The 15,291-nt window shown below is 45.5% G+C and overlaps 1 protein-coding gene across 7 annotated transcripts in view; it reads right to left on the bottom strand.

Annotated features, from left to right (window-relative positions):
• RALGPS2 (Ral GEF with PH domain and SH3 binding motif 2) overlaps window positions 1-15,291 on the bottom strand; it is a 2,782,724-nt gene that overhangs the window by 267,665 nt on the left and 2,499,768 nt on the right. For all 7 annotated transcript variants that reach the window (XM_069641167.1, XM_069641168.1, XM_069641166.1 and 4 more), the window contains one exon: window positions 13,905-13,959. In XM_069641167.1, the coding sequence (XP_069497268.1) occupies window positions 13,905-13,959 (55 nt within the window). The remainder of the gene's footprint in view (window positions 1-13,904; window positions 13,960-15,291) is intronic.

The raw sequence follows: 15,291 nt of genomic DNA, 5'->3' as shown, positions 1-15,291 counted from the left end.
CTCTGATAGAATGGGCCCTATGATTCTCAGGCACATCCTTGTTGGCCAGATTGTAGCATTCACAAATCCCCCCAGACAGGGGCAGTTGTTTAACAGCCCAGACAACCAGACCACTAGCATTCCAGATTTCCCTCATTTTAGAGACATAGCAAATCAGAGTTCTCTTTGGGTCCATATAAGTAAACCTCTCCTCTTTTGTAGAAGGATGTAAGAAATGACAGAGGGTTGTGAGGGTTGGGGGTGGGGTGAAATGTGAAGTCTGGACTTACCCTTAGGGAGGAAGGGCAGTGTCTCCCACAAGGGCTGCTTTTCTTTGGAGAAGACAAGATGGGGAGGCTTGACAGAAAATTCACTCGCCCACCTCGAGAAAGTGCTGCCTGGGCCAAAGAAATCAAGTACAGAACACATGTTGGATACGTTAAATATTCCATGGCAATAGCATGGAACCAAGCACATAAATTATGCCACCTGTCGGCATAGATCTCACTTGGCAACCTGCCTCCTGGCAGAAAGGAGCCCATTCAGGACCTCAGACAGGTCACAGGCCTTAAACCTCAGCCTCTCAGCAGCAAAGAACGAAGGATGAGCATGCTCAGGCTTGGATGGAGAATGCTGCCTTCGGACTGCAAACATCGAACAGGCCCACACTAGCGGGGAGGACAGAAAGATGCCCAGAGGTTCCTGGTAAAACATCCTCCGGGCTCAGTCTACAGCGATCAGGATGATGGGGCCAGGAACCACCCATTTCTTGAGGACCAGCAAAATGACTGGTATCCTAGGGAATGAACAGAGGAGCTCAAAGTTACATACTACAATGAAGTCCCCTCTGAGAAACAATTCAAACTAATGGTTGACACTGTAGGTAAAAGCAGTCAACTTGAGAGGTCCTGCAAGTGGCAAAGATCTCATCCAAAACTTCCAGACACAGTTCCTGTTTGTGGGAGACTGGCCAATGACTGCTCAGGGCCTCCATAACAACATATATTCCATCCAGATAGGCTGCTGATAGGGAGTTGTTCTCCAGAGCCCAGAACCACAATCTCATTGCTTTGCTGCACAGGAGCAGAGGTCACACAACAGTGCTATTGCTGAGGTAATGCATTGCCACAGTCTTGTCGATCAGAATCAGTACACGCATGCCTTCGATGGACGAAAATAAAACAACCAGGGAGCCAGCTTGATGGCCTGCAACTCCAGCAGGTTTATGCACTAACTGGCCTCTGCAAGGGAGCAAAGACCACCCACTGTCAAGCCATCTAGGTGGGCATCTCAGAGAGGCATCAATTACTACTGTGAACTGCAGCAAGAGTTGGCTTAGAGGTTCTCCCCTTGTTGTCCCTGTCGGCCAACCCCATGATCAAGGCATGTATAAGAACCATCATTTTGCCCTGAAAATCAGCTAGAGGGCTTAGCAACCACTGGAGGAATCTCATGCACAACCCTGAACAGGAAGATGTAGGAGGCCACATAATCCCCAGAAGATGAAGAAAGTTAGAGTGTGGGACCCAGCTCTGGGAATGGAAAAGCTGTATGTTCGGAATTATGCTGACAGCAAGGGCCTCAGAAAAAAATGTCCTGCTCAAGCAAATGTCCACAACCACCCCATTGAAGAAGAGTATCTGAGAAGGTGTGATCTGGGACTTTTTGAAAATGAGTGAAAAGCCCACGGAAGCAGAGAAGTGTGTTACAGGTGGGCGGACATCTCCGCAGAGCAAACTCGAATGAGCCAGTCGTCCAGGTAGGGAAACACATGAACTCTGGAGATGAGCAGCTACCATAGCCAACAGCTTGGTGAAAAGGGGCTTAGGGTGGGCCGAAGGGATGGACCACAAAACTGGTAGTGGAAATTCTGTGGAGAGTTAAAGGCACTCCTCATCCTTTGTCATGAGGGGACCAAACCATGGAGGGCTGGGGTGGTCTAGCTGCTACCAGATATGCTTCCCAGAGGGTGGATGGACTGGAGTTCCCTAGGCTCATCACTCGCTTCAAAATGCATAATATGTGGTCCCCTTGTGAATGCTAGAATCTCAATCACCACAAGGAGACTACACATCCTGTGTCTGCTGTGGACCACGCGACGGGAACAATGCCCCCCTTCACCCAGCAAACAGAGGCAGAGCACTATAGAACCTGGAATGCACAAATTGTGAATTCCAAGAGGACGCTGATGGCAGGGTGTGCATTTAAAAGACACACAGATGGAATTGAGCAATGAAGCCAATTTTCCTCCAACCCGATATGACAAGGATATTAATAATTCTATCCAGAGCCGATTAAGAGGCCTATGGAGAAGGGGCCATTCAGGAGATCCAATACCAGCCGTCCAAGGGTAAAACCAATCCCAGGTCTACAGAAACACCCACCAAAAAGGTTGGAGCAGAAGCAGAAAGGCTCAAAGCTGGGAGCAAGCCTTGTTATTGCCACTCAATGGAGGTACAGGGCGACCACTACCTGGGACGAGATAGCATATATGCTCAAGACTAGCTAGCAAACGGTCTGCCAGATGCAAAGCAGATAACAGGCCACACCAATCAGCGTTGTGAAGGAGGCAGAACACAATGCCAGGTTCTGTCCTGGAAGAATTAGGAAGTAATGAAGACAGCCATTTTCAGAGAAGCCTGAGCCCAACAAGGAGAGTCCCCCTGCTGGCATGAGGGTAACCATATTGGCTGCTTGATAAGCCTCTTGCAGAGAGAGATGAAATGCCCTTTGTATACACAGGAGAGAAACGTGTAGGTTGGTGAGAAAGAAAACTACCATTTCAACCCCAAAGGAAGCTGAAGTCATGAAGACCCTCCTCCCTATGCAGCCAAAAGACTGGAGAGGGTCTGGGAGAGAGAAAGACCACGGAGAGGTCCGGGGAAGCCAAGAAGCATGAATAGGTCAGAATTGCGAGTACTTCCTAAAGGGATTGTCTGGTGAAACAACTTTGGCATTTGTTTGTATGCTAGCACTGGACATTGATAGAATAGGTTTGTGGAACTTTCTGTAGGCCAAGAATTGGAACGTTTCCGTTTGGAAGTATAGGGTTAGTCTGGAGACTAAAGGAGTAGGGTTGAACCTTTATGCTGACCATCACATTGGGGAGCTATGCATGATCTACTAGGGCAGGCGTCTGCAACCTTTGCTTCTCCAAATGTTTTGAACTACAATTCCCAAGATTTCTTGCAATTGACTATGTGGCTATGGATGATGGGAGCTGTAGTCCGAAACATCTGAAGAGTCACAGGTTGTAGACCCCGGGACTAGGGTGTTCCTGGCGGGACAGTCACTGGTTATGTCTAGGTTTAAGACTTCTGTTCATTTGAATCGGCATCATAAGGTACTGGGAGAATCACCTAGCTCCACCCTGTCAGCATTTTTCAAAGCCACACCATGAAACACAAGTATTCAATAAAAATCTACATAACTCAAAGTGGTGGCATCTTGCATCTTTGCTCAAACTTCCTACAGTTGTCAAACATTAACCTGAGGTACCTTTGTCCTTGGGATACATGTGTACATGAAAGTAGATATCCTGAAGTTCCAGGGACAACAGTGAGTCCTGAAAGGCCAAAGACGGAAGGGCCTGGACAAGATGATCATCTTGAATTTGTCCTTGAATAGGTACAATTTGAAAAGCTGTAGGACGCAGACCTGCAGCACCATAAAATAACGGGTAAACCATCCCCTCCCTCTCTACAAGGCAGGAACAAGTATGATGGTGGCCAATACCAGGTACTAAGATTTCCTTCAGATGAGAGGAGGACAGAGAGAAGGGGGATGAGGCAGTGGAGGCAAATAAGACAATATCGCTGGGAACTGACCTGCAAAGTCTCTGGTGCCCATACACTAAGTTGGACTAAAAGGACAGCCTCCCATCCCCACTAGAATAGAATGGACAAAGTCCAAATTAAAGTGCATTTAGACTGGGGCGGAGGTAAGGACCATGGAGGCAGAATCATTGACCCTGGGTGCACCTCTGTCTCTATCTTGTCAGGGGAGAAGCCTTTGGTGCGGTTTGCCAGAAAGCATTTAAACCCTACCCCTGTGGACAAACACGGTGAAGGTATGACAAGCGCCCACTTGTTGGAGGCCAAAGACTGCCTGCTTCAGTTATCCGCTATGGCGTTCTCCGTCGTCCCAGATAGACTGGCCACTGTCAGAGACATGCCCTTCTCCAGAGCCCAGAAACACTGTTGTATTACTTCTCTGCACAGAGGTAAAGACCCTACACTACTTTGTTGAGTTAAAGCATGCCCACTGCATTTGTGAGGATAAGTACACACTTGCCCCTCACAGAGTGGAGAAAAGCAACCAGGGCCAGCCTGATTATTCACAGCTCTAATAAAATGATGTGTTCCCGGGCCACCTTTGCTGACCAAAGTCTGCTCATCTTCAGGTCTACCAGGTGCACGCTCAAGACCTTGAAGGATGCATCTGTGATAAATCAGTTGTGGCCATTGTTGCAGGAGAACGACCCTCTCAGGTTATCTCTAAGGGACCACCACACAGGATTCTGTGACACGCAGCCCGAAACACATAAAAAGGTCTGACATGCGGCCCTGGAACTGCAACCATCGACAACGAAGGAACAACTGAAGCGACTCCAGTTAAGTGTCCAGTACCACATTGATAAAGCAGACAGACAGACTGCAAAACATTTGACTTCTTGAAGTTCAGGGACTAGCCGAAACCGTGCAAAAGACTGCATGTGCGGTACGGTACAGGTGTCCCTACACCTGGTCTAGAGAGAGCGAGAGCTCAAATGAGCCAGTCATTCAGGCAGAGGAAGACATATGCTTTTCCTTCCTCAGGTAAGCTGCAACCACTGCCAGCAGTTTGGTGAAGACCTTGGCTGCCAAAGAAAGGCAGAAGAGCAGGACTTTGAATTGATGGTGGGAGGACCCCACCACAAACCTCAGATACTTCCTATTGCTTGAGATGAATGAACACATGGAAGTAGGTGTCCTGAAACTCCAGAGACATCAACCAGTCCTGCAGATCAAGGGCTTGAAGCATCTGGGCCAAGGTGACCCTCTTAAACTTGTCCTTGTGCAGGAACACAGTTAAAAGCAATAGATACAGAATGGTATTAAAAACACAGTCTTTCTTCCTTCAGTGATAGAAAGTAAAGAGAATACCCACGGCTGTCTCATTCCGAGTGGGGCACCAATTCCATGGGACCCTTCATCAGAAGCTGACAGACCTCACCCAACAGAAGAGGGTCTGGAGGAAAGGAGGGGGTAGTCGGATGTTGAAAAAAGGGAGGCAATAGCCCGGCATAAGGTACAATGCCATTCCTTGCCACACAGGAATATTCTCCCCCACAATGGTGTGGTGCCAGAAGTCTCCTTCACAGGAGTACAACCGCCCTATCTGATGTCCACTGCTTCTTCCCTAGGAAGGACATTCTGGCTGCTTGCCGGAGGTCTCTTAGCTCCTGCCCGATGGACATAAGAGGGAAAATGCCCAAACCCTCTCCCCTATTAGTGGGAACAGGGGCTGTTGGACCACCAGACCGAGGAACCTTATTGTGGCTTTGGAAGATGGGAAATTCTGCAGAGACTCATCTGCCTCTGTGCTAAACAAATTCTGCCCATCAAAATGCATGTCTAGAAGCTTGGCCTCAACATTTGATGTGAACCCAGAGGTCCGCAGCCAGGCATTCTAGTGGCCATGTCTCATGCTACGCAGTCTGCTTTGTCAAGACGCAATGTTAACTGCACATCTCCCTACCATCCCGACGTAGGGCTGTGAAGCCCTTCATTTCACCCACTAGCAGACTTTCCACAGTCCAGAGGCCATAAAGAAAGTATTTACCGCCCTCAGGGCAAAAATACCTGAGGCAAACGCCTTGCATCCCCATAGTTTCAACGTCTTGCTCTCTCTATCCGGGGGCAAGGGAGGAAAGGAGGATGTCTTAAGATTGGCTGTTATGCTCTGAACCACCAGGCTCTCTGGGGAGGCATGCGTGGAAAGGAATGGTGGATCCGAAGGCGCCGGATGTTTCTCTGTCAAGTCTCGGTCCACATCCGGGACTGAGGTGGGCGTTGCCCAGTTTTTCAACACTGGGGCCTCCACTGACAGGTTAAAGAGCAACAAGGTCTGGGTCTGTGGGCCCTCATCCAGAACGACCGAAAGCACAAGTTAAACTTTTGGTCTGCTAGGGATCGACAAGTGCCATTCGTCAACCACTTTCGCCATCAACTAATCCACAGAAGCATGAGGCTTCCTTGGAGACGGTGCACGAAGACCGCCAATCTCACATGTCAAGGTAACTGGCTTCCTGAAGATACAAGGGCAGTTCTAGCAGATCCTCATTCTCGTCATAAAAGTTCCTCTGGAAAACCCTTCACTTCCCTAGAGCATAGGGGGTTCCTAGGCCAAAAGGTACAGTGTCACCCTCTTCGTCGCAGACCTCAGATCTTTGACAAAAATGTTCCAATTGGAAGCAAAACATATTCGAGAGAAAAGTCTGCACCAATGGTGCTGTGGTGCGGGGAGCTGGTGTTGTTTGCTCAGTCAGGATTTATGAAAGCTGGGGCTGAGCCCATAGACATGCAGTCATGGTCTCACAAGGGTCCCCTGCCGGCTCCTCTAAATGTGGTGGAGGAACTGGTGCCTTGGCGAAGATAGTGAACATCTTAAGCTGGAAGTCTCATTCATAAGGGGTACTTGCAGACCGAAATCCTCAGTGGAGCCCTTGGAGTGATGGCACCTCTTTTTCAAAGATGACAAAGGACCATGTCTAGAGGAACTACTCGGGGACTGGGACCTCTTGTGATGCTGCTTATTGCTCTGGGTCTGGAAACAGTCTTCAGTCCTACACACCACACCCAGGGGACTACGAACAAGGTCTCATGCTGTCCCTTTTGCCATGCTTGGGGTGTAAGGTTAAACATTTAGCTGCACGTTCCCGAAGGGCTTTGGGTATATGGATTAACATGACATGCAGTCCTTTGGGGCATGTTCCTCCCTCAAGCAGTAAAGACTTATCCTGGGCTCGGGGAGGGGCAGAGACAGACATCAGTCATCTACAATCTGTGCAGGGCCTGAAGCCTGATGCCTTCAAATAGGTTAGGAATGACAGTACAGCTAAGATTTTAGCTGCATTCTTGAAGCATAGAGAGTGAGCAAAAAAAAGAAAATGAGGTCATGGTGCACAGCTAATCCATTTATAGTGGCTCAGGTGTCAAGTCCGGCGGGAGCACCTAATGGGTCAGAGGGGCCAACGCAGAGTCTTGCTGCAGCCCCTGTTGGGAAAAAATGTTTCTGAAGACAGCTGGAAAATATCAGACGAGAAATCCATCGGAAGTAGGAAACCATTACAAGCACTCCTTCTGGTCATTTTTCACACTCTCCTCCTTGGAGTATGAATCTTTTAGTTCCTTGGTCTTCTCAACTGAGTGAGGCTGGTCTTTTAAGAGGAAGAAGATGGGGATATTGAGGGAGTCTTTCCATCCTTGTGGAGAGTGGTGAAAAACTTTGCAGCACTTTCTATCAGGGACTTTGGATGCATGACTTAGCAGGATCCACACTTCTGATCGTGTGGTACTTGTTAGCACTTGCGTGGGTCAGACATTGCCATGGTCCTATCACAGTCCTTGCAGGGCTTTAGACCCAAGCCTTAGCTAGAGACATGACCAGGCAAATTAAACATCTCGGAACAACAGCCTATTACAGAGGCATCATGCGGAGCATGCAGAAAAAAACAACTGTGGTCATAATGCACAGTTAGGTCCATGTACATAAATACTACTCATGTCGTAACATCTAGAGTCATGTTCGTCAAGGATGCTGAGCTGATGCAGAGCACTCCCTGGTGGCTGAAAGTGTCCGTAGAGGAATGACGACTGGTGGATATTTCTTTGATAAAGAATCTGTAGGAGGAAGGAGTCCATTAGAACTAGAGTACAGGTAAAGAACTAGTTTCTTCTTCAGCAATAAAAATGTCAGATGATTCACAAGCTTTTAGTAGATTGTAAAGCAATATTTCTACATAGGCATAGAGTACCTGATCATGAAGAGCAGGCGCGACAGAGGCGCTTACCTCATCTAAATAAGTTCTGATGTACTCCTTGTCTAACCTTGCTTCTCTTCATGCTTCCATGTTCAGGCAGTAGTATCCAGTGAAGGTATGTAGTACTGCCCATCTAGCCAACCATGCTAAGCAATTCATATGGTTTACTGTCATCGCAGAAGCCACAAAAGACATTGCTCTTAATGTATGGGCATCAGTGATGTCTGCCATGAGCAGATTGACCTCTTGTGACAGAAGGGGATGGTTGCTGTAATCCACTATGCCAATCCTTGCTGGAAAATTATCTTACCATAGGTTTACTGACCCAAAAGTTACAAACAGTTGTGTGGACTTCCTTAAGTCTTTAGTTCTGTCAATGTAATATTTAAGAGAGCGATCAACATCTAGCATGTGAAGTCTCCGATCAGCTGCTGAGGATTCCTCGAAAATGTAGGAAGCACAACAGCATCATTAAGGGGGAAAATCTAAAGCTCTCAAAACCACCACCTTTCTGAAAATGGCAGGTATTGCTCGTTGACTGCAAATGCCAGATTCTCTCCTGTACGTCTTGTAAAGTTGACATGACACGTAAAAGGAGACATTTAATTTTTGCCCTATGCATAGCCTCACGAGACCCATTAGCCTCAACAGAATGGTACTGAATTTCTAGAAGTAGGTATTGTCCTCACTAGTGGGATAATGCAGAATAGACTGCTTAACAATTCCCAATAATATTTTTTCTTAATAAGTGATGTACAGTCAGGTGGTGTAATATTTGCATATGGCTACCAAATGTACTGCGAGGCATGTCGGCCTGCACAGTTGCAATGAATAGGAAAGGATATAATGCTTGATGACGGCAAAACCGATGCAAGTCTTTCTGGGAATCGCATGTAAAATTTTATTTGAGGAAGAGGAATGAGCTGCATGGAAAATCACACAACAGTCCAGAAGCAGCCCTGCATGCCTGAATTCAGGAGCCACACCTTGAGGTTCTGTGATTCTGGGTCGTGGCGACAAAGCCAGAGGGAAGGACCGAGAACCACAGTTACCTTGCCCATGCCAATACAATCGGGATCATCAGCAAGGCTAAAATTGAAGATTTATCTCAACCCTTCAGTAAGTTGCAGCCAAATATTCAAGACCCTCTTATTGAAAACGTGCTCCCAGCAAGCCCTCTTCCTTCTTGTGCAGAACTCCCATTCCTGGCTCTGTACAGTGGCAAAGAGATCTATATGAAGGGTTCCCAGTCACTGGAAGATGCAACTAAGTTGAGCCTTGTTCTCGTGGCAGTTAATAAAGGTCCTGCCATAGGAATTTGCAGTAACATTTTGAACACTGAGAGGAAAATAGGTGGTAGTGTTCAAATGGTGATGGGTCCCATCTTGCTTTGGGATGTTGAACATTATAGTGTTGACTCTGAGAAAAAGGACCACTTTTCTCCCTGAGCAAAGGCAACCAATTGCATAATGCCCAATCATTGCTCACAGAAACTACGATTATGCAAAATGGTTCTGCTCCCTCAAGACCGACTATCCTTTCACCACAGTAGAGACTTACTGAAGGAGTTATCTAGCTTGTTTTCTGATTTTCTTGTGATTTGTTTCCAGCATGAGCCGAGATGGTCTTAAATAGGTCTCCAATTGTGGACCCGGATATTGCAATTCCAGCAATGGCATAAGCTCAAGAGGATCAATTTACTGTAATCCTTCTAACACTGATACCTCAGGGTCTTGGGAACTGTCTGTAGAAGTCTCACATCAACCAATTATGCAAATAGGGATAGACTTTGTAAACTTGCCCCCTGAAGTGTGCGCCCATTGGCATGAGGCATTTTGTGAAAGCCCACAGGGTTGACTTGAGGTCAAAGGCTAGCAACCGGAATTGAAAATCCTCAGAGGGCCATGACCCAGAGGTATGTTTTGTGTTATCACAGTGAATGGGCATGTGGAAGTATGGATTCTCCAAGTCTATGGATGCCAAGTAATCTCATTTCTGCAACAGAGGAATGATGCTCTGCAGCAGGACCATCTTGAGCAACCTGGACTTCAGGAATGTATTCCAATACATTAGGTCAAAGGTGGGCAGCCATTTTCAATGTTTTCTTTTTCACACGGAAATACTGCGAGTACACAGATTCTGCTATGCAGAGGTAGCCATTTTGGAGAGAAGGCGTACCTCTTATTGCAAATCTGACTGTGGATGGCCAGGTTGAAAAGTTCTCATTGGGGGTTTTGCCATGAACGCCAGTTTATATACCTGGTTTAGTATGTGTCTGTTGTGTGCCCACTGTTTCTCAGAATAAATTGTTTTTCCCCCACCATGTTCAAAAAGCGGGGCCTGGAATGTCTGCTTGTTAGATTGCTCACCATTGGATTTGGATGTAGCCTTCACCTTGGAGATCATTATATTTGTTGCCCTTTTCTGTACGACTGGTAGCCCTGATGGTTACCTGCCTAACAACTTCTGGTTTGTGTTGGATCTTCAATTAGCACAGAAAAAAGGAAATAAACCCAAGCTATTGTAGGACACCCCCGGATCAGCCTTGATGGTATGGAGGGTCTCAACTATTTCGACAAAGAGATACTTTCCAACAAATGACATATACAATATTTCTGCCTGGCTTGAAGGTAGAATACTTAAGCTAGTCCTGTTTGTAAAGAGCTGCCACATTTGCCATGTGCTTAAAGCCAGTTTCCACAATATCGCCTAGTACAGTTATGGCATGATTGGATGCTGCTTCTTCTTCAAGATGGCGAAAGCTTCCCTTTCCCTTTGTTTGAGTAGAGGTGCCATCCAATTCCATCACTCACGCTTTTTGCAAATAAGTTTGCCTTCCTACCTTTTCTGTTTGGGTCAATCAAGCATTGTACAGATGGATTAGTTGAAAGGCTTTTAGCAATAACTGAGATAACGGATTGTGGATTAGAGAGACCACAAAGGTATTTAGTTGTGTCATCTGGAGGTATAAACGTTATTTCCACTTTACTGTTAAGAGGAGGAGTGAAAAAGAAAGTATTCATGTTTACAATACCTTCTTTCCAGATATGTTTTAAAATCAGAATGGATGAGGCTGCCTTATGGTGCATATTTAACAAATCCAAGAGGATCTAGTCTTCCTTCGCTGAAGTGACAAAGACCCCATTTATTGATTGCCATATTCATCAGGTAAGGAAATGTAACAATTTCATTGGGGGGCTTTTAGACATGGGCCCTTGTGGGGCATCAAAGTAAGAACCCATCCTTCTATTCATCAGCCTCATTATGGGCATATGGTTGTTCTATTATCTTGACCCAATGCATATCTTTCTCAGCTCTAAAGTAGTGAACGGTCATCTCCCTTTGGTATGGGTCCCCAAATGCTCCTCTTCTCTTTTCTGTTAAGAACTCTTAGCTTTCACCTTGAGAGGCGATGGAGGCAGAGATGCAGCCACTGGTACACCAGACATCTGTGGCTCATCAAGGATTGGTGGAAGTTAGGAATGCAATGTTTTGGGGGTGGCAGCAGTGTGTGGTTGTAGGGGTTGCAACTAAGGTGGAACTGATAACTTAGGGTGCAGAGATGTCAGGATTCACTGCAACAGTAACTGATTTGGAAATGGCAGATCCACAGAGGTAGATGGACCGGAAATTCTCCATGGGATTATCTCTTTCTGAGGATCTTTGAGACTGAATAGTCGCTATTCCCGGGGGTTCTGCATGGCCTCAAAATGTGTGTGAAGATTTTGCTCCAGGATCTCTTCAGGCAGAAGGCCAGATAGAATTACTGGTGAGAACATTAAAATACTGTACAGGCAAACGTTCCATTCAAGAATACTGATCCGTCTTTCAATTGCTGGAAAGCTGCACCAACATCACCAATATCGCTGTAAATGAGTTTGTCGCCAACAGGGGCTTAATCAATGAGTGATTCTGATAAGTTGAAATGTCACTGTTACGACTTTGTAAACTGACAACTTGATTACAGAGTGGTGCACCATCAGAGATTGTGCTGACAGACTGAATTGGTGGAGGTTTCACTGATGCCTTGAACATAAAAAGGGGGCTTTTGTTCATAGGAGCTCTGTTAGCAGAAGTCGTGCAAACTTAGATCTGCCAGAGAGCATGTAGATGTCTTTCTAGTCAACGTTGACTTTGCTTAGGCAGAATGCACCAATAGAAAGAGCCCCGGCAGAGGTTGCACTGATGGGGTGTGTGTTGAGGGGGAGGGCCTAGAAATAGTTTTTGATACAGCACTACTTAAGTCAAAGTCTTTCACCACTTATTCTGCATCCTCTATACCCCTCTTTAGGTCTCACCCTTTCTTTAAAATGATTTTTTTTATGAACTTCTATTCTTGCATAGAGTGGATGATGAGCTCTTGGATGACTGCTGATGGTGCATGCAAAGATCCCATATTTAACCATCACACAAGTTTTTTTATTTGGCAATCCTTAAATGTACGCTTGTGATGAAGGATTAATGATGCTTTAATGCTTGTTTTCAGCAAAAATATTCTTTAGAGCAAACAAAGTGTCAGATGCCCTAAGAAGAGACTTCTGTTGCTTGTTTGGAACATTTCTCATAGAGGCAAAGCTGTACCCAGATGCAATTGAACACTGGGGCTCATTTAGCTTTAAGACTAACAAGAATTGGATCGCCCTCCCAGGGAACACAAGTGAAAATTAAAGTTTTATCTGGTAACTTTGTTTTCAATTGTAAATTTGAAACAATTCTTTATAAACCAAGAAAGTAACGTGGAGTTAGAGAGTTTAACTTGAGGGCCTACTTAAGAATGACGTGCAGTTAGAATCTGAAGATCGCCTACCTCACTTGTTGAGGGGCAAAAGGGCCAAAATAGGTTGGACAGGTTGTGCAATGTGACACCAATTTTTTGTTTCAACTGCTATTAAATGATTAATAAGGTTTCCCAGCCATAAGAACCATCAGTATGCCAGCAACTCTACTAAAAGGTGAACTATATATCAACATTCTTAGTCTGAAAAACTGTCTCCCTCTATCCAGCCTGGATAGTGACAGTATACCTAAAATTGAAACACAGAAGATTGAGCTAATTCTCCTCAGAAGCACAATCAGGCACTTGATGGCTGAAATAATTCTCACCCCAAATCATTGTGCAAAGCTTGTAGGACTCACCCCCAAGACTTGCCACACACTTTTCACTACCCGACAAAACCAAGCCTGCATCCCTGCCTCAGACTTCCAAAACAACCGTCATGCCCTCTTTGATCTATGGGGTGAGGACAGCCCATATCTCACAAGGTTCTCGAAATGTACCATGGTCTCTCTGAAAGCTGATCATCAAGCAACAATTCACCTTATTACAGGGGCCAATCCAATAGCTCCCACCCCTAAGGAATTACTGTCCACTCCATCACAGGCTTGCAACATGTTGAAACAAATGTGAATAATGTACAATGTAAGGACCAATGCTATTTTGCAAACAGATTAAAAAGACCAACTCTAAGGGACAACACTCCAGGCCATGACAATGGCACACTGAACACCAAGAAAAGCAAAAAGGAAAAAACTAGAAAACAGGCCGCCTCCTGCTACACACATACTGATATTCTGGAATAATTTATTAGCACAAGTCATCTGTGGAAAGACCTGTAGACTGTACTCTTTTAATATCACCCAAGTGAAGGCTAACTGCTGACTCACTGAGTTCCACAATACACCCCCACACCACCTTTTTTCCACTTTCCTGCAAGTACTTCTCATTCAATACACAGACCGGTTTCTTGCCAGAAAGGATCATGCTACAGAAATAACTACACACAAATATCTTTTTGAGTAACAAAAGAAAATAATGCATTCAACACAAAGGAAATGTGAATGCAATAACATTGAAAATGGGCAACAAACTAGGATCATGCTTAGAGCTGTAGCAATTTCTTACCTTTCAAAAGCTGGCCAGGAAGTCTCTTCACTAAGCTCAGATCCATCACTGCTCCCTAAAAGCAAACACAAAGCTCTGAGAAGAAAGTCTCTGCCACTGATTAGGCATATGGCCTACTGCAGATCTTAGCGCAAGTATAACAGCTTAGTTACAATAATAAGAGTAGATTTGGTGAAAATAAAAAAGGTAGTAGAATTATATGGGGAAGAAAGATAGAGGTGGCACTGGGCTGAAATGGTTGAAGACTTGCAACATAAAAAGGGGTAAACAATGCATTGTGGTCAAATTACAAATGTGGGAAACAAAAATAAGTTGCATGCACTCGGACTTGGAATAGAGTCTATTATTAAGTAACAGGTTCCAAAATAATCTCACTTTGCAGCTGATGAAAGCTCTCAGAAATGTCAGTAAGACTATGACTGAGGGTCAATGGCATTGATGGCATGCATTAGGAAAGAGGTGGGTCATGAGCAATCATCCTTGAATTCATTTCCAATATTTTAAACAAATAATCGCCAGTATTGCCAAATTATGCAACAACCTCAATGTCCCATACAGTGCTTCTACTAAATATTCAGACACGTTCACCTTCTCAGCTGCTCTAGAACACCTGCATGCTATCAACATCTTATCTCTGTCTATCTTTTCGTTTCTATGATAACCCACCTTTTAACTATCAATGACAACATACATCACTCACAATATTTCATCATCATACACAAACAGTAACAGTGTTTTTATAATGACAATCAACCTACACATTTTTGGTCTTTTTCCAAACAAAGAAATTGAATACAAGGAAACTGCACCAGTCGCCCTCCGATCCGGACACCATCTCCCCCCTCCCCACCCACCCCGTTTCCATACAAAGAGTATTTGGCATGTTGGCATTTGTGTCGACTTTCTCAGATGGTCAATGTGTGAAGTGGAATTTTGACCAAGTAATTCGGTGATAAGGTGGATCGTGTAACAGGGTTCAGTCCAGTAGCATCAACAGGTAGTTGATGTAGGGCCCCCATATGTCTGGTGGTCGAGCGTGTTGTGGCAGTGTTATGATGAAGCTTATGTCCAAGTCATGGCAGTACATGAAATCCTGCAGCCACCTCTGTGTTCTGGGAGGTTGCCATCTTCCCCAGGACATCGCCACTCGCCGGTGTGCCAGTACCAGCAGTAGTCCGGTCAGTTTCCTAATTGCTGGCTTTAAATCTCTGGTGCAACCCAGCATCGTCACCAGCGGGCAGTGTAAGTTGTTCTGCCGTTATTGCTGAGATTTTGGTCAGCACCTCAACCCAGTACCGGCCGACTGACGGGCACTCCTAAGCCAAATGGAGGAAGCCTGCTGGAGCAATGCCACATCTCTCACATGCGGCCGTCATCATCTGACAAT

Source organism: Ambystoma mexicanum, chromosome 1q (genome assembly GCF_040938575.1).
Source record: "Ambystoma mexicanum isolate Mex_15411 chromosome 1q, UKY_AmexF1_1, whole genome shotgun sequence".
Taxonomy (NCBI): domain Eukaryota; kingdom Metazoa; phylum Chordata; class Amphibia; order Caudata; family Ambystomatidae; genus Ambystoma; species Ambystoma mexicanum.
Note: the sequence above shows the minus strand (reverse complement) of the source record. Positions and strands in the feature narration are given on the sequence as shown.